The 24,431-nt window shown below is 40.2% G+C and overlaps 1 protein-coding gene across 5 annotated transcripts in view; it reads right to left on the bottom strand.

The window, feature by feature from the left end:
- LOC148028774 (putative LRR receptor-like serine/threonine-protein kinase At1g06840) overlaps nucleotides 1-18,154 on the bottom strand; it is a 65,006-nt gene extending 46,852 nt beyond the window's left edge. For 3 of the 5 annotated variants that reach the window (XM_087687557.1, XM_087687559.1, XM_087687558.1), the window contains exons 1-4: nucleotides 17,781-18,154; nucleotides 17,545-17,680; nucleotides 9,101-9,172; nucleotides 8,935-9,006 (exon numbers count right to left, since the gene is read on the bottom strand). In XM_087687557.1, coding sequence (XP_087543683.1) covers nucleotides 8,935-9,006; nucleotides 9,101-9,172; nucleotides 17,545-17,680; nucleotides 17,781-17,865 — 365 coding nt within the window. In that variant the 5' untranslated portion in view covers nucleotides 17,866-18,154. Of the gene's footprint in view, nucleotides 1-8,934; nucleotides 9,029-9,100; nucleotides 9,173-13,738; nucleotides 15,151-17,544; nucleotides 17,681-17,780 lie in introns of those variants that run through there. The other 2 variants (XM_087687560.1, XM_087687561.1) reach the window with 2 other exon arrangements.
- Between the last annotated feature and the right edge of the window lie 6,277 nt (nucleotides 18,155-24,431).

Below are 24,431 nucleotides of genomic sequence, written 5' to 3'. Positions count from 1 at the left end.
TGTTTGCTATTTTTAAAACTTTTCATGCATTTGTGACCACTTAGGCAGGTAGAAAGCTGAAATGATTGAGAACTGATAATGGGGGTGAGTTCACATCGACTGAATTCAAGTCCTTTTGTGGCTTGCATGGTATTAAGAGGGAGCTTACAACCCCTTACGGCCCTTCTTCAAATGGGGTGGCTGAAAGATATAACAGGACTTTATGTGAAAAAGTACGGTGCATGTTGTCCACTACTAATCTATCTCATGCATTTTGAGGAGAGGCACTCAAAACTGCGGTTCACATTTGCAACCACTCTCCAAATAGATTCTTAAATAATGGCATCCCTGAGAAGTTTTGGTCTAGCAAATCGGCCTCATATGACTATTTACGCATATTTGGATGTGATGCTTTTGTGCATGTTAGGGATGAGCTGAGGAATAAACTTGACCCAAAATCCACCAAAGGCATTTTCATGGGCTATGGTGATGAGGGTGAATTTGGCTACAGAGTGTGGTTACCTCAATCCAAGAAAATTATTCGCAGCCATAATGTTATGTTCAATGAGGCAAATTTGCTGAAAGCCACTTCAGCCTCTAATGAAGATCTGAAAAAGGTGAAGTTTCAGAGTTTGCAGCCACCTATTACTTCGAAAAATGAGCCTCAAGGTGCTGTACCACAGGCTGAAACTGATGATCAGCCAGTTATTTTTTAGCCAAATGATGATGGACAGCAAGTAGAAGCAAAGGAGGTCATGGACAACAAGATAGGCTTGCTGATTATGAAAATGCAGGTGCTGGAAATGAAAATGAAGGTGTTGTACAGCATGAACAGCATGCTGAAAATGGTTTACAACAACCAATAAATGCTGAAAATAATATACCTTTAGATGTAGATCCAATTCCTAAAAATGTTGATCATTGGGTACGCAGGTCTACACGCGTGAGAAGGCAACCACATAGGTTTGACCCCTCCTTGCATTATGTGATGCTTACAGATGAGGGTAAGCCTCTTACATACAAAGAGGCCAAGTCATGTGAGTTCAGTATTAAATGGAAGCTAGCTATGCAAGAAGAGATTAAATCTCTATATGCAAATGATACTTGGGATCTTGTGTATTTGCCCAAGGGAAGGAAGCCACTTCCAAACAAATGGGTGTACAAAGTCAAGTCATTTGATGGGAAACCCAAGTACAAGGCAAAGCTAGTCGCCAAAGGGTATGCACAAAAGGAAGGGATTGACTTCCAAGAGGTCTTCTCACCTGTTGTGAAGACGATCACTTTACTTGTGCTTTTTGCTCTTACTGCTGTTTTGGATTTAGAGCTGTATCAAATGGATGTAAAAACAACTTTCTTGCATGGTGACATTGATGAGGAAATCTACATGAAACAGCCCGAGGGCTTTGTAGTTCCTGGAAAAGAGCAGATGGTGTGTAAGCTAAAACGCAGCCTGTATGGGCTGAAGCAAGCACCATGGCAATGGTACAAAAAGTTTGATACTTTTATGCTATCTCATGAGTTTACACATGCAGCCATGCAAATCATTGCTTGTACATGAAAAAGGATACAGATGGCAGCCCCATCATACTTGTTTTGTATGTGGATGATATGTTACTAGCTGGGAAAAGAAAGACTAGCTTGGATGCTCTCAAAAATCAGCTGAAATCAGCTTTCTCCATGAAAGATTTGGGGAATGCAAAGCATATTTTGGGCATGAGGATTTGTAGAGATAGAATGCAGAAATTGTTGTTTTTATCTCAAGAAAAGTACATTGGAAAGGTACTGGACAGATTTAACATGGCTGAAGCTAAGCCTTTTGGGTTACCCTTACCTCCTTATCTTAAGCTTAGCAAAGCCAACATCCCGAAAGATGACGTGGAAGCAAATGCTATGAAGGGAGTTCCTTATGCATCAACTTGTGGGTCTCTTATGTATACTATGGTTACTACTCGTCCAAACATTGCTCATGCAGTGGGAGTTGTTAGCAGGTTTATGTCAAATCCTAGCAAAGCACATTGGGAGGCTGTCAAGTGTATTCTTCGATACCTTAAGGGTACACAAAGAAAAATTATTTGCTATGGGCAAGGTGCACTTAGTTTGTACGGTTCATATCGGACCTTTAAGTGGGAGGTTGTTTGGATAAAGGCCCGATAACCTCCATGTATAGTACACACACATTGTACATGTGAACACACCCTTTACGTACTCTAAGTACAAATACATTTTATTCTTTGCGTACCAACACATTTGTTGGTACACTCTAATCGACTCATACTTTCACTCTGCTCACATCCTCTCCAGTCATCACACTCTCACGCTCACTCCTGCTCGACCTCCATCTCTCTCACTCTGCTCACACCCTCTCCAGCCATCACACTCTCACGCTCACTCCTGCTCGACCTCCATCTCTCTCAACTTTGTCCCTCTTGGTCCAACACAAGATAAACACAAGATAATGAATTTGAAATTCAACGGGACACTTCTAGGATAAAGGATGAAGTACAATTCAAGCTTATTAATCCACTCCTCCCATTCTGAAGGTGAAGCGTTATCCCCTTTGAAATTAGTGATATTGATATTTTCCTTATATTCTTTTTCATTGTAAGATGGCTGCCCATAAGAATGTTGCTTTCATGAATCTTTGTTCCATGAGTTTTGCCTAAAAGTAGGTGGCCCAAAAACATGAAATGAGGGTTGACCATTTGAAACATGCTCTTGGTTTGGGATGTCATGGGCTGATCTTTGCTCATCATACCTTCCACCTTCATGAACTTGATTGTTGACTGCATTTCCTTTTTGTACATTTGAGGGCTGATGATAAAAAGTCTTGTAGAAGGGGTCACATCCATGATAATCATTATCCCATCGAGTGTTGTCTTGTTCCCCTTCATGTCTATGATTATCTTTTGGACTGCTAAATTGAGGCCTTGGGGTATGAATGCCATGGATTTGTGAAAGGTGATGGTTACCCCTCACTCTAGATGGTTCTCCCCTTTCAAAAGTGTGCATAGCTGGCTGAGAACTCTCTTTGTTTGGATGGGAAAAATTACCAACAAAGGGAATTGCATGGGAATCTTCAATAGTTTGAGGTTCCCTTTGTGGCTCTCCCAATTTCCTTTATGGTTGAGATGAGTTCTTGGAATGAAGATTTATTGCTTTACTGCAAATTAGAGATTCTCTTGTTTACTTGTGCCATCCCTTGCAACAAACCTTGATTCATATTTTAAGCCTTCATTCAAAGTCTTCAAATCCTTAGAAAGGCCTTCATTGACATGTCCTAACTCTTTTGACAGTAAAAGATAATTATTCACTGCATACACTTCATGTATGTCATGCCATCCTTGATGTGTGTTATAAGCAATCCCAATGCTTAAATATTTATCTATTTGTTCAACATTATGGGATTCATTTTTGTAATTTTAATCCTTTTGAAAGTCCGTGACACAATCATTCAATGCTTGAATAATGGGGTCTTTCTTCTTATTCCTAGCCATTAGATGGTAGTGATATAGTAGTAGACAATTTATAAATTAATCCTCTGTTTCTCTTAGAATATAACACCAATCCCAATGCTTAATAGCTCTATGGGAAGCTTATTATATGGGGATATACTAGATTTCAAAAAATATGCACTTGGGTTGGATACTTTGGGTGGAACAATGTCAAACAATGTTCCCCTATATGCTGTCTAGGTGTTGTCTCAATATACCTAGTATTAGTAAATCAGCAATAACTTGAGCTTCCGATATCGGATCACCAAAATTTTTTATTCAAATCGAAGCTTAGGATCCCCTCTTCAAATGGAGCTATCAAGTTCTCAATTTGAATCAGGAAAAAAAATTCTGTAATTGAATCTTCAGGTCTGAACAAGAGTTTCCTGCACTTATTGTATGTCCTGTAAAAAACTCTGTCCAATACTTGTAGGTATCCTGAAAATAGGAAATCCCCTGCACCTCTTCCAATTTTGTTCCAATAGAACCTTCAACCACCTGTGGTACCCTAAATAGGGCTGATCACTGTTGAACTACTATTAAACTCTGATAATGAGAAATGTACCTGCACCTAAATTTGAAAATTGCATGGGCTCCGAGACAAGAGGGGTGTGCAAAGTTCCACCTCAAGCCAAGTTGTGCACCTCTTCAGGGTCTTAATCGAGAAGGGAGGGTCGCCTCTCTTTTGTCTCCCCGACTTGCCTGGCATCCACTTTTCCTCACAGGAACCAACATGGCAAGTACATTCTAATGGCTAATCAAACAAGGATGCTATGCATTTATTGAAAAAGCCTTTAAATTCTTCAATGAAATGCAAGTGGGTAAAGGGAAATGACTCAATTGAAAGGGCTATGAATAGGGCATTACCCGTTTGCATTGACTCACTGCTTTTACAATATTTCCACTTACCATTTTCATCATTATTTCAGTCCTATAGCATCAATGTTCAAACATCCAACAAAAATCCAAGTTAAGTAGACAGTGAGTAGCATTTATACAATCAATTCAGCATCAACATTTGAATGGGTAAGAAAGAAATTCATCAAGCAATTATATCAGTCCTAGGCTGAATTCTACATGCCCTTCAATGGGAATTAAGAGGTTCTATTACACTCAATCTCTCTTATGAACAATAGGACTAGTTCAACAATTGGATGAAAAGAGAGATTAAGCTGAAAGCAATAGAATTACCTCTTTAATATTGATGAAGAGCAGTAGATGAATCCAACCAATCAATATTCAACATAAACCACCATCAATGGACCAAGATTAAAAATCATAAGGCCAGCTTCAAGAAAGCTTTATCCATTATAAATGCTCCCCTATAATTTCAGTTCCCGATCAATAAGATTGCTCCAATGCAATGAAAAGAATCCACTGATTTGATAGGAGTCTACAATGGCTTGTTGGAGAAAATCCTTTGAGCTTTGAAGAGTGAAAATTTTTGTTAGAATTAAAGATTCCAAGATTTTTCAGACATTGCCATGTAGAAGAGGCTAAAAATGCCTTCAATCTTAAAGAAATTCTTTAATGTAAGCCCAATCTTTATGAAATACCTTCAATTAGACCTCCCTAAGGTTGTAGACAACAAAAGCCCCATGAATTGAAGCCTCAATGAAGCAAAATTTGATGAAGATTGATGGCTGCCCTGTTTTTCCCCAATTTGAGATGAGAAAAATGCTTCAATCTTGCTTGGGAGCTCCAATGTTTGCCCAATGTTAGTTGTAGATGCTTGCTTTCCACTTCTTGGAGCTAAAAGAGACCAAGGTTAACTCAAAACTTCAAGAAATTGCTGAAATCTTCATGCTGTCCACTTTCTGCTATAGCTATGGTTGTGAAGGAAGCTTAAGGGCTGAATAAGAGTGAAAGATCAAATATCAAAAGGCAAGTACTTCATGTCAAGGAGAAGCTTGAATGGGGCAGAAGATTGTTGATTCTTCAGGAGGAGATGAGCTGGAAAAATGGCACAAACTGTCCAAGCCTCTTCCCACTCCACGTGGTCAATATCTTGATGTTGCTTAAGTAAATAGGTAGTCTACAAGTTGCTTGAGACATCAAGGATCATTCTTTGAAGGTTTCATGAAGAGATATGGCCATGGCAGAGAGAAATAAGAAGAGATCTCCATGGCAATTTTCAGCAAGAAGCTTGGAAAGAGGAAAGAGAAGCTTGCTCCAAAAAGTAACCACGGTTTAACCCTTCTAAACCCTGTTTAGGCTTCAATTAAGTCCATGATCCTTCAAAATGGCCCAAAATTAACCATGAACCATCAAAATAACCATGAATCCGCCACTATTTCTTCACAAATTCTTCAAGACCATCAAATTTAGTCATGACTTACTACAAAGACCTTAACTAGTCACAATTTTAACTAAGTCAAATCCTGTGACTAATTCTTATCCTCCAGTTACTTTGTGTCTAAATTGTAACCAGATTCACCATGAAAATGACCTTCCCATTGGATCAAAGATGTGCTCTGATACCAATGTAAAGAAGCTAATTCCCACAAGAAGCCATTAAACTAAAAATACAATAAATAGATTAAATTGCCAAGAAACCATAGCCAAGGTGGCTAGGTATGAAATGATATTACCAATGTTGGCTGAGAATCAAATGATGAGTGGCTGTAGCATGGTATGCACCCCAACTATAGTGGCTAAGACTATTCACCCTCTTAGATGGTGGGAGGTTGAGACCTCAAACATGTAATGTTGTAAAATGGAGGCTAGTTATAACTTAGCTTTTTATACTTGACCCTAGTAGGTTAAATATTGGCTAAGGCATTTAGGCACTTTTACTCTATTACAGAAACACATAGAGATTCACTATCGCTTTGTTAGAGAGAGGCTACATGCAGCAGATATCAGCCTTGTCTACTATCCTACCATCAGTAATGTGATAGACATCTTCACCAAAGCTTTTCCTCCCAACAAATTTGAAGCATTTCACAATGCTTTAAATTTGATCTCCTTTGGTGCATGATCCTTATATGCTGATCACTTTTCACTCCATGAGGGTTTGTTGGGTTTGACTCACACCTACGCTCATAGAGAAGTGTCAGTGATCTGCGGTAGGATACTAGGGCACCTTTTACTCTCCTTATGAGAGGTTCTTTCCCCCAGTTATATTATCTTCTATTTTATGTGCTTATGTCCCACAGTTCGGGCACTTATCGTGTTTTACACCTTTCGGGTGTGAATGCACATTAACAACCCTAAGATGTAAGGATTGTACTTTGTACTTTCATTACACTCTGATAATTGCATTGGGAGTCGTGATGTGTCTTCACTCTCACACACTTCACTATCATCTATGTACTCTCACTAAACTTCGATCCCCCAGTCCCACAATTACATAGCACACTCTAAGTTGTTCACAGTAGAGCTCCCTAAGCGCCTTTGGATCAAGGCTATTAACACTTCAATAACATCATGAACTAGTACCCGACTACGGCGGTCCCTCAAAGGACTCCATATGAGATATTCTTTGGCTCTCGACCTATATTTTGCCACTTTTTGCCACTTTAGAGTCTGTGGGAGTTGTAGCTACATGCACACCCCTAATGATAAGATAGGCAAGTCCATTCCCCAAGCTGATCTCCTAATTTTTGTCAAATACTTCTCCGAAGCGAAAGCCTATTGTCTATTTGATCCTTGGACAAACAAGGTGATTGTTAGGAGAGATGTAGTTTTTTATGAGAGGGACATTGTGCACTTTTTTGCACCAGACTCCGAGCCCTTTCCTCACATTATTCCCTCAAAGATAGTGCCTTCTGAGCCGGGTCTACTACCAACTCCTCATCAACCCCACCCACAGATTCTTCAACTCCCAGGTCCCCCTCCATGAGACCCATTACCTCACCGGTACCAATAGACCATGGAGATTCAAGGATCCTTCCACCAGATTCCACTCTAAAGGGGCCTAGACGAAATACCCAGCTTGCATCTTAGGCATCATTTGCGTAGCTATTTACAGCTAATTAAAAAGCTATTTTAAACTAGAAAGTTGGCAAGAGGCTCTTTAGCACCCCCAATAGCGAGAGGCCATGGAAAAGAAGCTAGAGAGTATTGACTGAAATGAGACTTGGCCCTTGGCGGATCATTCAAGCCACAAGAAAGTCATTTAGACAAAGCGGATTTTTAGGACTAAGCTAAAGGCTAATGGGACTTTAAACAAGTATAAGGCTTGCCTTGTGGTGCAAGGGTTTCGACGAAAGCAAGGTATGACTATGAAGAGAATTTTACTCCTACTGCACAGTTGACATTATTTCGTTTGTTTGTTGTGCTAGCTACTTACTACAGTTGGCCGATCTATCAGGTGGACTTCAAAAGTGCCTTCCTAAATGGTTATCTAGAGGAAGTTTATGTGGAGCAGCCTCCCAAATTTTCTTTTGCTAACAGAAAGATGAGGTCTTTCGCTTGTGGAAAGCTCTTTATGGGCTAAAGCAAGCACCGCGGTCTTAGTTCTGAAGGATAGATGAGTTTCTCAGAACTCTCAAATATCATTCTACCCCTTATGACCCGAACTTATACGCCTGTATTACTTCAAAAGGGGTCAACTATACCCTGCTATATATAGATGATTTACTTATCACTGACTCACATTCTGCTACCATAGCAAAAATTAAGGCTCAACTTTGTTCTACTTTTGAGATGACAAACCTTGGTTTGTTGTCTTTCTTTTTGGGGATGGAGGTAGTTTGATCTGGAGAAAAAAAAATTGTGTCACAACAAAAGTGCACTCTTCGGTTAGTGGACCAGTATTACATGGATCAAACACGGCCTATGGCCATGCCTCTTGATCCCACTGTCCCTCTTTCTAAGGATACCCTAGGTCACCCCTTCGATGAGCCCTTCGATGAGCACACCTATAGATCTGTGGAAGGGAAATTTCTTTGGTTGATTCACACTAGGCTAGATTTAGCTTACTCAGTTAGTTTGCTTAGTTAGTATTTCATTGCACCTAGGATGTCACATTGGATTGCATGTCTTCGTGTTTTGAAATATTTGCGATATACCTATTCTTATGGACATACTTATGGTTCCGGTTTATGTTCGTAGGGGTACATTAACTCTGACTAGGCAGGAGATCCTAACATCCGGTGTTCCCATGGCAGCTACCTCTTTACCTCAGGTACGGCACCCATCTCTTGGGGCAACAATAAGCAAGAAACGAAGGCTATCTATTTGTGGAGCTTACTAGTGGCACTTCAGTTTCCATGCGACTCTCTCACGGTTGTCTACTACAACAACTAGAATGCCATTGCCCTTTTGGGCAATCTGATTTGGAAAGATCATTGCCTGATATACTTATCAAACAGAAAATGAGCTCCAACAGTTAAGATCAGAATATTATGAAAAACACAGATTTTCAGTGGATGTGATTCATGGCAGGAAAATATGTTACATAATTCTATGCTAATTTAGAGACTGAATGCTTTAACTATTACTATAAAGAGAGGCTTACAAAAGAGTCAAATTTTTCAAGTTGCCCAATGTATCTGGAATTGTTCCATAAAGCTTGTTCCACATGACATCCCTGTACAAAAGAAAATATAACTCTGACCTCATTTATCAGTGAAGTAGGCACTAAGGATGCAGCATTGTGAGATGCTTGGAAATAATTTACTTACAATACTTGAAGAGAAGTCAGATTTCCAATGTTGGATGCTAATGTCCCTGTCAAATTCATATTCAAAAGATGCCTGCAAACAGTGTACAGAGGATGTATTGAAATTCATGAATGTAGATGACCAAAACTCATGATTATTTCATATATCCTAAATAAAAAGGTGTGTTTTTCCTTCTGAAACAGCAATCTAAACGTGTGTGTATTGCAGATAATAGGACACATGAATTCATTACCTTGTGTTCCCCTAGGCCTCTGCCACTAGCCGCCCTTATATGTGAAGTTATTACCATGTACCTGGATAAGACCCTTTCTCCTCCCAACTGACAAAGTGTCTCTACAGACCAGTAATGTGACTTCCTCCCAAACCCCAACCCCCCTTCCCAATGGACCCCCAAAAAGAGAGGAAAAAAATACTATAGCTAACAATAAGGATATGTTTTATGAACCAGCTACCCATAATAACAGCCAGTTTGGGAGCACTGCCTTAGTATTCCATTTTGTTCCTTTTAAAGGAGACTCGTTATAGCCTGTTAGACCTTCTCAGGGGCCAAAGAAAAGAAAAGTAACTGTCTATCTAAACACAGGTAAACGAACAATATGAGGATTACTACAGTTTTCCAAAGAAAATTTACACCATTTTCATGTATCTTATTTAATCCTGTACTAAAACAGCAGGTGCTTTGCACCTCAAGGGTGAAGGTTAAAGCTTTGCAAGCTGTAATAACACAGGGAATACTGTAAAATGTAGGCACCCAAAGACTTCAGGTACATTTAATATTTGAGTTTTGCGGAGGTTTAATGAGCTGCAAAAAGGGGATTAAAGGTAATCAACCTTTTGTTGCTTAACAAATGTGACAAATCTAGATCCAAATCTCATTTTGAAATTGGTTGTGGCTTAATCTTTAAAACTGCTTTTCAATTTTGATTTCTGATTCTAGTCCTGGTTCTTGGATCTAGTTCTATTTCCTATTGCCCACAATAAGAAGAGGCACTACCAAAGTACAGCATTCCCAAGCAGGTTGCAAAACTAATAAGAACAAATGTATTGTTTTGAGGATGTTTCCTTCTTGTAAGGTGCTTATAGATGACCCTATGTATCTCACATCATAGTTATGGGAAAGAGGGAATGGAAGGAGAAATGAGAAGAGAATTTGACAAAATTTGAAGATTTGGGAGTTCCCAATAAGTGTAGGGATGAGAAACATCCAAAAAGAAACAGAATAGGAAAGTGGAAATGGCCAAAATGTAGATTCTTAGGGAGTTCCCGGTAACTCTCTCTCAAATAACATCATCTTCATTGTCTTTTAAAAGTATTCAGTTGCAATGCTAACAAATGATGGATGACCTTATTCTCAGCCCTGGAGTTCTCTACCTTTTCTCTAATGTAAGGGGATGGCTGACAAAGGCCTTCTACGTTGTCTTATGCTGACGCCCCATTGCTATCTTTCAACATGGCGGGGAGTGAAGGTGCCCAGAGTTTACAGGCTGTTTTGGGACTGTCTAATGCTAATGTTGGGCCTCAATCCTCCCCTGGATGACCAAGAACCATGGAGTAATTGGAAGTAACAATTCCCAAACTCTAAAGAGCAGTGTGGAAATGCAATTTGTCATAACTTGGTGCATGATAAACATTGGATTACTAAGCCAACAAGATTTGGAAACTCAATCATTGAGCATGCTGCTAGAAGTCCACATTGTTACCAGGATATTTCAAGACAAAAAAAAAACTATAGCAGAAAAGCAGAATACTACAAGAAGAAGGTAAGAAATGGCAAAGGAAACCGTGAAGAATGGAAGGAAGCTGCTATATATGGCAGCTACTAAAAATAGAAAATGAGCAGGAGTCGAAAAGTATCCTGTTTAATGTTTGGAATTATTTTAGGCTCCGCCCTCTTAATATGTAAAAAATAACTACTGAATAATCAAAATTCCCACAAAAATGGGTTTGTACACAAGAGTTGAATGCATGCAGATGTAAAGCAACGAGCTGGCCTCTCTCCCATGCACAATGTAAAAATCCCACAAGCATGCCACCATAGTTGATAACATACATTTCATACTTCTATATGTGTACAAGTATGAAAGTATGACTGAAGTATGATTCAGACCCCCAAGCTGAATCATATGTTGCCCTAATTTTTTTCTTTAAAAACTAAAAAAATATAAGAATGATAAGTTGAACCTTAAATATGAATTGTAGACATTTCAACAAAGCTTACACTTCGAAAAACAAGCATAAAAGACATTGAAATTTTAGTGTATGAATTTTGAGATTATAATCAGCCCACTAAGATCACAAAATGTCATGACTAATGACTCATAAAGTATAATCAGCGCACTAAGATCACAAAATGTCATGACTCATAATAGATCATAATACTCTAGACTCTAGACAACACAAGAGACTGAAGGGTCAAGGGTCAAGATCCTGAATTTCTGCACACGCTGCCTTGGTTCTGCAGAGTGCAGGCTGATTATTGATCTCGCTGGTTCCACACAAACAGGCGGAGGCTTGAGCATGCAGGTTGGACATGTAGGTAATCTGCAGGCGAAAATGCCAAGATTGCAGGAAAAAGCTGTGCCAAGCAAAAAGTGGCAGTTTTCACCTGTCAGAAGCAGTTTTTTGAAAAGCCAAAAAATGGTATGAAATGGCTTTTCATACATCTGCATACCAGATGCCTGGTATGCAGAAACATAGGCATCTGAATCCAACTATGCACACCACAAAGGCCCTATGGACATTGTAAAAGTGTGCTCCTCAATAGAATTAGCTGAAGGGTGGAAACCCAGCTCAAACCTATGTGTTTAAACCAAAAGATGAAAAGAGAGACTCATTCTCTCCTCTCTTCTACTCCATCAATTGGAAGTGTGAAAGTGAGAGTGTGGAAGAGTCAAAGAGTGAGAGAATGAGAGAGTAATGTCCCCTTCATTCTTGAGCACTCCCTCTTCTTCTCTCCTTGTTTGCGGAAGCTTGATGGGAGGATTAGAAATCGTGGAGCCAACAGAGCACATTTGAAGCCTATGCTTGACTCGGAGCTGTCCTCTTTGGTTTAGAATACAACAATGGAGGCAAAAGCAATGTTAAGTTTTCTAGTGAACTTTCAAGCTTAATCTAACTCTCTCACATTCTTGGAGTAAGAGTAGGGAGAGTGAGTTGGATTCCTTGTGACACAGGTGAGAGGTCAATTAGCCAACAAGTGAACAGAACATTTGAAAGAAAAAGCATCCATCATAGTCCCATTGCATTGCACTTGGATGCCTCAACATTTTGCTTCTATTGCCGAGGACTATGACAAAACCTACATACTCTTTGTGCTTGGTATCCCCTCCCAGATTGAAATTTGGTCGGCAAAATATCCCCAAAAGGAATAGGTATTGTTAGCATTGCCAAAGGGCTGGCCATTTTGACAAGAAGTGTCGCTCAAAGGCCAAGGGTAGTTTGCCCATGCCCAAGACTCGACCCTCTTCTCCACCTAGGAACTCCTACACATCAAGCACGAACACTTCTGCCCCACCTCCATAGCCAAAAGGGGGTCATCCTCCATCCCAACCGGGTAGATCTGTTGGTCACACGGCAGCAGGAACATCCGCCCCATTACACTCAAGGGGTTATCAAGTTGGTACACCAATACTACTACTTTGGATTTTGGCCCTCAAGGCACTCCTTGTCTCCCTTGAGGATAGACTTGATGAGTTCTCTTCTCTTTCTAGTTGCCATCTACATCAAGTGCACAACCAAAAGGAGCTGAGACACTTTCCCTGGAGACCTTCCTATTGAGCTAAAAATGCATTACATGCTCATTAGCCACTTAAAACAACCCCAAAACAAGCTTAACTAATCAAATGACTAAACTCTCATTAGAAAACGCATTCCTAGAGAGTGTCTATGTCTCATAAGCCAAACCCTAATTTGGGAGGACCCAACCATCTATAAATAGATAGGTTGCCCACCACTCAACCTAAATCTTATTTTTGCGATTTGCAAGTGCCATCTTGTTGTTGTTCACACCCCATTCGCAAAGAATATCTCAGCCGAATTTGTCTACCAACTAGGTTTTGCTGCCTAGCTTCCATTGCTGTTGGCAACCATGTGAGAGTACGCAATGGAAGAAGGAAAAACACAGTGAGAAGGGAAGAGAGAGACAACAACAACAAGAAGGAAGAAATCTACACTGACTAAAAATGAATGCCGAATACAAAGGGAGGACTGATCAATCCCTACACGCAACCCACAGCATCAGTGAGGGCACCAAATCAGGCTGATGAGGCAGCACCGAAGACGGAGAGTATCGAATCCGAAGAGTACACAACCTGCAGAAGAGAATGAATGCTGCCCCAGCCAAAGCCTGCTATAAATAGCAGAAAATCTATTGAACTGGCCAACCTGTCCACATGGCCAAAAACTGGCCGACTGACTGCATTTAATGCAGTCACAAGCATGCTGACGTGGCAAAAAATAGCGGAAAAATGCCAAATGTCTGAACAATGTCTAGCAAATGGTGACCAGCTAGGAAATGCAGAAAATGCACCAGAAATGCACACTAAACTATGCAAAAATTGAAGAAATGCAGAAAAATGCACAATAAAACTGCCAAAGCATCCTAGTACGACCTTTTGGGTAAAAAGGGACTACTAATACCTTGTTCCACTTGGGCACCTTTTTAGGCCTAAGAGAGGGTGTTGAGCATGCTCTTCATTCAATAACTCCATCATCATTATCTTGAGATCAGCCCTCCCTCTGTTGTTAGTTGCCGCTGCCCTACTACTACACCCATTTCACCATCATCCAGAAGTGGTTGCCAACTACTACACGTGCCACCCAACTAGCAAAGGAGCTCCTACTAGTGCCAGCCCCAAATTGTGCCATCCAGTCTTCAATGGTCTCCTACAGTCTTAAGTTCACTGCTTCAGCCCTGTGTTTTCATCATCAGCACTCATCTTCATCATCTTCAATGGTCTCTTTCAGTCTAAGTTTGCTGCTACAGCCCTGTGTTTTGATCATCAGCACTCATCTTCATCATTTCGCTGCTATTGCCAGCCATCTCCCTTCCTTGGAGGCTGCAATTTTGGTTCTAAGCTGCTGTCCAGCATGGTCATCATCTGCTGCAGTAGTTGCCAATTCACAATTCATCTCCAGACGGCTGCACTTTGGCTCTTAGCTGCTCCACATCATCATCTACCTCCTCAACTACCTGGCACTCTGCTGTTCTGTGTTCATCACCCTCAGTTCGAGTCCTCTACATAAACCCTAGCATATCTTCACAGATCCACATAAATCTCCCGTCTAATATACTGCCCAATGATGATGGCTACAAGAGAGAGGATCATCCTGATGGTAGACATTGGAGCAGTCGGAGAAAATGCCTTGGCATAATCCAAGCTTGGCTTTTGGGAAAAAACCTTGGCAACAAGCCTTGCCTTATACTTGCTGTCCAAGTATCCATCAACCCAATACTTGGTCCTGTAAACCCAACAAACACCAATGATCTTTCTCTTGGGGAGACACCGAAGTTCCAAACCTACTAACAAGTTGATTCTGCTCAATGGAATCAAGCTCCTCCTGCATCTCCTATCTAAGATCCTCTTGAATGGTGGTTAGCTCCCACTCCTCCATAATTCTGAACATACGGGCATAGTTGACACAGAGTGCACACCCTTGTTCCTATTGGAGCAGTTGAAGATGTGCCAATAACCAAGGTCCATTAGGGGGTTCTAGAAAGGAGGCAACTCTAAGCTCTTGTATGAGCTGCTAGAACCGCCCCAGCGAGCACATCTAGAGCTCTGACACACTCTCTATCTATGAGTTCTTTCAATGTGATAGCAACTTCATCATAGGCATATTAGGTGGGCATTCAGGTTTCCTAGCCTTGCATAGATCAATCCTTGGTCTTTCCACTCGTGCTTTCTCTCTCCTACTACAAGCGACTTGTCTTGTAGTCCACATAGCACTCAACGGTAGTTGTCCTTTGTGTCCTTTCTTGCTTTTGCACTATACACTCACAAAGGCCATGAATGGGAAAAAGTACAAGTCTCCAAGGTACGGATCTGCCTACAATCCCTTCCAACTACCTCTAACAATAATGATCTCTTTCCAAATGCAGGCGAGTCTCAAAAGTAGGGATGAATTGCTATTGCTAAATTGCATCTCATTCTGTTTGCTGCAGCCCATGGTACTTCTCCATAGGTCACTAATCTCACTATGAACGCCCTGGAATACCCATCTGGGGATTCGCCTAAAACTTGGGACGATCCCAAATACAATGCCTTTGAGCCTCCTTTGCAACCCCAGATCTAGACAAAGCAATGATAGCTTGGGGATTGTTTAGGTTAGCCTTACTCTTTATATGATACTCCAAAATATGTTCATTAGTTGTTCAAAGGAGTGGACTCGATTAGGTTGGTGGGATACACTTCTTCATCACAAAAGAGTTATTCGGCATTTGGGCTATCTAAGAAGGTGCACATGGCCTCTCGGAGTTTTGTAAGTTTGGATGTCTAGTTGCATCAACGATAGTTGCACATATTGGAAATCGCAAGAATGGCCATTGCATGTTCCTCTCAATCTGGGGACCCGAGGGAATCGCTATTAAGACACTACCCCTATAACATGCACTCAAGCCCCTATAAAGAGACCCCTTGTATGCATATTTGAGGTAAAATGCCCTTTCAATAAAGGGTTTTTGTACGCGCACTTTTTCCTCCTTTAACTTAGCCACCCCTATGTAGAATATTGTGTATAGATGCACTTCCTGTGTGTCTATAGGTCACATAAATTAGAATTATCTCACCAATTAACTTACTTGATAAATTCAAATTCTCTCACCAATTAGCTTACTTGATAAATTACACTTAAAAAACGTAATCCCCCCCCCCCCCCCCCGAAAAGAGAGAGAGAGAGAGAGAGAGAGAGAATGAGGCAAAGGACGATGAATAGCATGATCTCCTACCTTCTCCTCTGTTATCTTGGACTCAGACGTCACTAAAAGAGTTTAACCTATTCAACTTATGCTCTGAAAGAAAAAAGGCAGCTTTCAAGCAGATATGAGTCTCTTTGTTCCAACATCCGACTACCCCTAGCATACGGACAAACCTACTTTATTAGATGCAAAGCATCAAGGCATTTACATTTGGCCCTACAGTTGGAGCAACATCCCTAGGTAGATATTATGAAGGCTATATATCACACCAGACTTTGGCATATCTAGACAACTAGAAAGGCTTTTATGTTTGATTTATCTTCTTGCATTCATGTCATAATGGTTAGGTGAGGCAAGTAGGTTCTATGGTATCTACAAGTGCCGTCCTTTGAGAGGTGGCTGCACCATGGATGGAGACTATATGTTCCACTCCAGTCTTGGTTCCTGCCTTTTCTTAAATGTGTGTATGGGTTCTGCATGTCAGCCAGAAGGCAAACCTTTACCAGGGGAAAGTAAAATGGAGGTCTCCTTTGATATCAAGTGGTTAGTCTGGCTGGTGTACACATGGCATGAACAGGAGCAACCTTGCCTGCACCGTTGTCCAACCAATTTTTCCTGAAAGAGGACGGAGGCATTGGTTTAGCTTGATGTTCTTTAAGTGGGATGGGCTAAGCTAAAAAGTAGCCAATTCGCACTAAAAGTGCCATTAACGACACACTTTGGTCCCAACTGTGTCACAAGAAAGAAAACATCCTTGAAATCCTGTGTAACACATTCAGCAGTGTGCTGAAAATTTGCACACTCCCTTGTAAAGTGCTTAGAAGGTGACCGCCCTTACTATGGAAACTCTTGTAACAGAAAATCTTCATATGAGACTCATCGAAGATTTGAGACTCATCCAAATCCCCTTCCGTTCCCCTATCTAGTCCTATGCTTAAATGCTTTGTCTTTTGGTACTCAATTGCAAACTCCCCCCAGAATCATGACCTTTCATCAAGCTGGCTCTTAAACCCTAATTAGCTATGCTCACCTACTTGCAGCAATAAGGATCCACATTTTGCAAAACAAAATATGTGCTTTCTAGGTCTATAAATGTTAGCATTGCAGAAGTACTTGAATGGAGAAATAGTAGGGAAACAATGACAACTGTACAGGACGGCAGTCAGCATGGTTTTTAAGAGGCCTGGGAAGTACAATAAGATCCATATAAACCAAGAGTGCAAAGGTAATGTTCCCATGAATTGTTCTACTTATAACGCCATCAAAAGGCATCATCTCTAGCAGTGAATGCTCCTGCCCATACCCCACAAAATTATTTAGCTTTTATGTATTCTTGCAACTCAATAATTTGTGAAAAACCATTAGTTCTACTTGTCGTTATGTTTTCTTGTTTGCAGGTGAGGAACCTATGATGGTGGTCAAGCAATACCTAAGCCTGTCCGGGATCGGTACAGAAGAAGTAGATTTATTACCAAGAACCATAGCCCAAAGAAGTGATCACACAACTAAGCCTATAGATATAACATACAATTCTTGCACTCGCTGTGTCCCATTGCAATGAACGCCATTCCACAAACTCCCACATGGGTCATTTCCTGTCCAGTTCGTGCTCAAGTACTTCATGGGATCCTCTAATTGTTGGAGAACAGCATTCAAGGCATCAACTGCAATGTCATCAATAAGGATGGCTGTGAGCACAGCTAACCAGACATACACCCGCAATGAATTTTCAGAGCCCTAGCACTGTCACGTCCCTGAACTCACCATCATTTTGATCAGTTCTGCCATCAGCAATGTAAAGGATCAAGGCCAGAGCAGATAATATTGTCAACCTCTTTAGAAGCTGCATGTTCTTGAACCAAGCAACTCAACCAAAGTAGGAATCACGAAGGCTAACCAGCTGAATACGGCACACAGCTATGGCAAACTATTGGTAACTCTGTGTAAGCGCAGTATTGACATCAGCCAACGTTCTCTTAGTACAAGGATGCCTAGCTAACTCGAAAACTGCAGAGGAATGTGAGCGTCCATGCTGGCATTGCCCAATGTTCTATCAGTAAAATGATGCCGGCTGATGAGAAGAGACTATCCAAAGGAATGTTGAGAGCCCTTATTCTTAATTAACTAACTCTCTCTCTCTCTCTCTCTCTCTCTCTCTCTGGGTCCATTGGGCACACTGATAGTATCGAAACAAAGTAAACCACAGGAATCGACTGAGAGAAACAAAGGAAATGTTGAGAGCCCTTATTCTTAATTAACTAACTCTCTCTCTCTCTCTCTCTCTCTCTCTCTCTCTCTCTCTCTCTCTCTCTGTGGGTCCATTGGGCACACTGATAGTATCGAAACAAAGTAAACCACAGGAATCGACTGAGAGAAACAAAGGAAAGTTGAGAGCCCTTATTCTTAATTAACTCTCTCTCTCTCTCTCTCTCTCTCTCTCTCTCTCTCTCTCTCTGGGTCCATTGGGCACACTGATAGTATCGAAACAAAGTTATCCACAGGAATCGACCGAGAGAAACACATGAAAATTTTGGCGGGTAAATAATTCGAATATATTGCCTCGAATTCACAGCAGCAGCCTAGGCCATGAAAGGCCGGCCGACATCGATTAAGAAATGTATCGGGAAAGAGGTTTTGTATTGGCCTTAAGTTATAACTTATAACTAGCATACAAAAACAAATCATTTTCTTAGGGCTGAAATTATGGGATGCTGCAAGATTAGATTTATCATTTATATGACTTTCCTTAACCGATATTAAATATTAATCAAAAAATCATGCAAGAGATTTTCCTTTTAAATTACGTAAGCATTAGGCATGATGACAAATGTGTGCTTGGCACTCTCGGGAAAATATGTGAACTAGAAGACCGAAAAACACAATGACAAACTGCCAATAATTGTATGAGATTATGTGAAGTTTTTGTTTTAGGCATGAACAAATAGGTAACACATTTAAAAAATATCAATGTGTTGAAAAACATATATGCCAACTATCAAGGATAGGATTCATGCTTTCAGCATTAGCAAGAGTGATGGCCCAACTTCCAAGCACATGTTGCATTAACGAATAATAATCACGCATTAAAAACAAGTTAGTGGGACCCCATGTGGTGCCTCTTGCATGTGTTTGCATGGGAGCTCTCCTAGAAACTCATCAACAGGCATCAAGAGAAGCCCAAAGAGGATGAGCACATGGAGGACGTAGTCGAAGATAATGAGGTCGTGATTCAGCAAGCCAACTCGAGACTTGGATCACTCAAACAGAAACACAATTCAAAAGAATATGAAAATACTAGTGATGATCCAATAGTCCCAAGGGAAGACGATCAAGAGGACAGTCAACAGCTTAGAGAATATACGCCATGAATTCAAGCTTTGCCTAGAATACACTAGTTGTCTGGATATGGTCCATAGCTTGGCAACTAATTGAGATTGGGAAGGATTGCCTTATAAAGGACTGCCCTAATGGATTTGTTGGCATATCTTTGGAACCTACTTCTAGATATTGCAATGCATTAGGAAGTCCTCAATACTTCCCGCCCCTCTCACCAACCCTTTCAAAAACAAATTATGTCTATTATGGGGCACCAATGTGAGAAGCAACCTGACTTCATGGACATTGAGGTGCCTTATGTTGGTGATCTTTGATTTAAGTTGTCTTGGAGTAATGCATTCCATAAATGCACACTCTAGGATCACTACTTCAAAATGAATAAGAACATGTTGCTAATACATTTGTTGATAAGCCCACATGGGCACAAATGACTAAGAGTCATGGGAAGACAGAAGAAAAAACAATTGACAAGAAGTCCACAAATGAAAGTGAGTGACAAGTGGTCAAGAATTCAAAAGGGAAGAACAAGCAGGATTACATGATTCTAGAGAGCATATCGGCAAACCCTCCCCACATCGCAAACTTCTAGAATAAGCTGTATATCCCTAAATCTAGTAGAGGCAGAGCTAGCACATTTGCTAACATCAACAATATACCACTGGAGCGGTTGGCAAAAGGGAACCCTGGCCTAGACATGAAGTCTCAGGATGCTATCTACACAAAACAATCCCAACATACAAGAGGCAACACTTCATGGCTAGTTCTCAACCCAAATCACAATAAGGAAACAAGACAAGAATGGAGGCAAATCCAATAACTAGTCCAAAGACCAAGGCAAGCTAGATGAAGGGGTTAAAGGTTTCAAAAGGAGGAATGAAACAACTTCTCAACCTGACAATGTTAATAGAAAAAATCTAATTGGCCACAATTAATATCAAAGGGCTTAATGGGGAGGTGAAGAAATCTTTATTGTGGAGATGGGTCTACTCATTACAGCTAGATATGATTATTATGTAGGAACATAAATTTCATCACATTAGTGGAACAATCTTTTCCTACCAAGATTATGAATGCTTTTGTTGGAGGCACATCAGGGCCTATTCAAGTTGTTTAAGAGTGGTTTGCTAAGGCAAAAAACCAAATTTAATATTCAACTTGTAGGATGGGAGGATGCTTCAAGTAAATATTAAGTGGGAGGAAGGCTTGCTGGACATCATTAATGTCTATGGCTATAATTAAGAACAAAGTGATGGGCAATGATTAGCAATGTCTTGGTTGAAAGGGAATTACTTGGGGGACATTTCAACATGGTAATACACTAGAATGGTTTAATGTTGCAAACAATCTGGGACCAAAAAATATAAGTAAGTACTTGCAAATGGAGGCCTATGACATAGAACTCTCTCAGCTCTCCAAGATATTGGGCTCACTTGTATCACTAATATAGTAGTAATGATGGGAACTAGCTTCCACTTGTAGTCAATCAAAGTGTGGATTATGCATGCATTCTATTGCACCATTGGCCAATCATAATAAATATGAGCTCTTTTTGGATGGAAAGAAGTGCAGGTCAATGTATACCTTTGGTTGTGAATACCCATCATTTTAATTTGTTGTAATTCACTTACTTGTTGGAGGGGTCATTAAAAATCTCAACACATCAACTACCAACAAATGTCTAGGTCCATGATGGGACTTCTTTGACCTTGTACAACAATTTATTTTGTTGCAAGTTATCTAGCTTTGCAACTGTGAGAAATAGGAACTTCCTTGGGCAAAGGAAACGATAAAGCAATTGTCCAATTGTGGAGAGGAAGGAGAGTTGATGGAATGGAGCTACAATTAATGCAGAGAGCTATCTACAATTGATGTAGAGAGCCTAATCAACATGGCAAGCAAAGAGCTCAGTCAATTAATGCAGAGAGCTTAGTTAATACGGCAAGGAGAGAGCTTAGTCAATTAATGCAAAGAGCTCAATCAATATGGCAAGCAGCATTGCAAAGGGAGTGTGAGAAATCGAGCCTCCAATCCAGTAAGAGATTTACCCTAGATCCAAACTGCATCACACCTGAGTTCATTCAAGACTTGAAAAGAAAGTCTAGTTGTACTTAAAACCCAGGATGGAAAGTGGATTGATAGTTATTAAGGAGAGATCCAAAAAACTTGCCTTGATTATTTCTCACACTTTTATGGGGTAAGTGATGTAGGTTGTAAGGAAGCTATCAAAAGTATTATGTAGCATGTTGATCAATTTATCAATCAAGAAAGAATGACCACATTTGCAAGGACTTCTTGGAAGAGGAGCTATCCAATGCATTAAGTAGGCTATGGACTAGAAAAGCTCCTAGATATGATGGTATGAGCATAAAAATGATCAAGAAGTTTTGGCAACTATTAAAGCCACACATCACCAAGTTGGTCAATATTTAAAGGAAGGAAGATTTGCATCTTCATGGAAAGTATCATCTATCTCATTCCAAAGTGAACTCAATGCCTTGAGCTATCTCATTGGCACCCTATCTCACGTATGGGAGTAGCATGCAAAATTTTTGCCAAGACTAGATTATTGAGATTAACACCTATCTTGCAAAAGAATGTCGTCGAATAATGCAATATGGGTTCTTGATTGTTCTTGAAGGGGAAGTCACTCATAGAGAATGTTCTGAATGTGATGGTAGTTATGGAATGGGCAAGAACCTCAAGTTGTTAGAAATTTTCTTTTCTTCAACTTGATCTAGAAAGAGCTTTTGACAAGGTGTCTTAGGAATACATAGAAGAAGTAAGTCTAAAGATGGGCTTTTGTAGCAAGATTACTAAGCTCCCATTTATGTTAGGTGAAGATTCAGGGGCATTGGTTTCAATGAATGACAAGCTCCTTTAGCCTTTTCTTGTCAAGAGGGGTGGTAGATAGGGGTATCTTGTGAGCCCCCTATTATTTGCATTAGCCACACACCCTTTATTCTACTTTAGATACAACCCAAGCTCATCAGAATCAACAAAACATGGGAAATTAGCATCTGTATTGAAAGATTGGATCTTTGCATGGAAGGTAGTCTAAGGAGTTTAAAATTATGAATCAAAATTGAAAAAAAGGATACTTCATACCAATGTTCATTATCTTTTTGACATTAATCAATTTCGTCTTGAGGACTCCTAACTTTTGGACCTACCACCATAGCAAAGGGGCAAGTATCTTGCTCCACCATTCCAAGAGGTGGATGTCTTGCTACCACACCTATTTTCATTTTATGTAATGCTTCAACATATTAATCTAATCTTCGGTTATGGTTGTCTTGATCATGGATTTTCACATTTTTTGAATATTTCATGTATTTCTTTATTGTGAGAAATTGGCTTTATTACATTGGTTTCAGAACATGGCTTTGATAATGCTGTAAGGTCATTTTCTTGGCAAAATCTAGTCACTAAATTGATTGGTACCTAGAGTACAAGATTTAGTCACTAGATCTAGGTCCATTAAAACCGTCACTAGTTAGGGACTTCTGTAGTAAACCATAACTATTTTGGACCTTCTTGGAAGAATGTTGGGGCTAAAGGCACCTCTGCCTAGCCGCCCGTGTATTACTACACTGATAGTCACCGCCACTGCACAATGCAGGTGGTGGGCGCCCGTCACCGTCACTTTATTCTTTATTCTTTCAGTGAAAGTTTGAATAAATGAAGGCCCGGTCACACATTGTGACTATTGGAGTTCCCATTTCTTGTCTCTCTCTTTCTTGCTCTTGCTCTCCCGCCATAGCTCTTGAGTGCAAGCTTCAATCCTTCTCACCTTTCAAAGAATACTTGGAAGAAATGGCAGTCAAGCTGCCATTTTAGTAGGTTATGACCTTTCTTGAGACCATTTTTGGTGGTTTTTGGACAAAATGGAGCTTCTAGGCTTTAGTGGAAACTAAAGGCATAACTACTTTTCAAAAAAAAGGGTTTCTATTTACCTTCTCAAACTCTTGTTCAAGATTTCATGGAGGAACTTGCTAAAATCTCTTCATACATTCCTTACCCTCTCTCATTTTGTGATCAAAGGCTCAACCAAAGGATTCTTGGGATGGAATGCTTGTAGTAGAAACCCTATGTGCAGGGATTTGAAGCCACATGGTACAACAACATTTCAGTGCATTTTGGGCTATTTGATAGGCAGCACAACACTCTTCTTCTTCACCATGACTTGTTGAATCCTTTTTGGCAAAATTGATGGGGCTTTTGGCATTATATGCTTCTTGGATCATGCTTAAGGCTTGAGAGCAATCACTTCACTAACATTGAACCATTTTGCCAAGACTTGGTCCAAGAGTAAGTCTAGCCCTCAATTTAGTCAAAAGCATAACTCTAGGCATGAAGAGGACACAATAGTTGAATACAATGAAGATAGTATAATCCCTTTTGTACATCCTTCTACACTTAGCCCGTTACTATGCCAAGAGGAGTGGAAGTTAATCTTGAAGATAGACATGATGGAAGAAGACCTATGCATGATCAATCAACTAGAGAGTGCCAATTCCTTGAAAGACCCTCTACTCATGGCATCTTCTCAAAAAATTGGCAGCAAACACAATGGGCAGCCTTAACAGAAGCAAAATTCATGGAACAAAGAGTCTTGGAGACAACAATCATATGGGCAACCCAATTCTAATCCATCACCTTACAATGATAGGGAGTATAAAGAGAAAATCAACGCTACAAATTTCAAGGCAGATAACTCTTCACCTATGGAATGGGAAGAGTGGGTCAATAAGCTTGAAATATTCTTTACATTCTACCCAGGAGTGATGAAAACAAGATTTATTACGCAATCCTTCACCTTGAAGGTTATGTCCACACTTGATGGAGGTACATGTAAAATATTGAGGAAGAGTTTGGTTCATGGAAAGAATTCAAGAGAGTAATGTTCATCTCTCCCATGCAAAAGGAGAAGCTACAAAGAAGGTGGTATGACTTGAAGCAAAGGGGTATATCTGTATGGGACCATTCTAACATGTTCTTAAGTCTATCCATGTCTATAGAAGAAATCACAGATTTGGTAAAGTTGAATAAGTACATTTAAGGGTTTGATTTACATCTTTC

This window comes from Lygodium microphyllum, chromosome 11 (assembly GCF_053477565.2).
Source record: "Lygodium microphyllum isolate KBCC chromosome 11, Lygodium_microphyllum_v1.1.10, whole genome shotgun sequence".
NCBI classification, from domain to species: Eukaryota; Viridiplantae; Streptophyta; class Polypodiopsida; order Schizaeales; family Lygodiaceae; genus Lygodium; species Lygodium microphyllum.
Note: the sequence above shows the minus strand (reverse complement) of the source record. Positions and strands in the feature narration are given on the sequence as shown.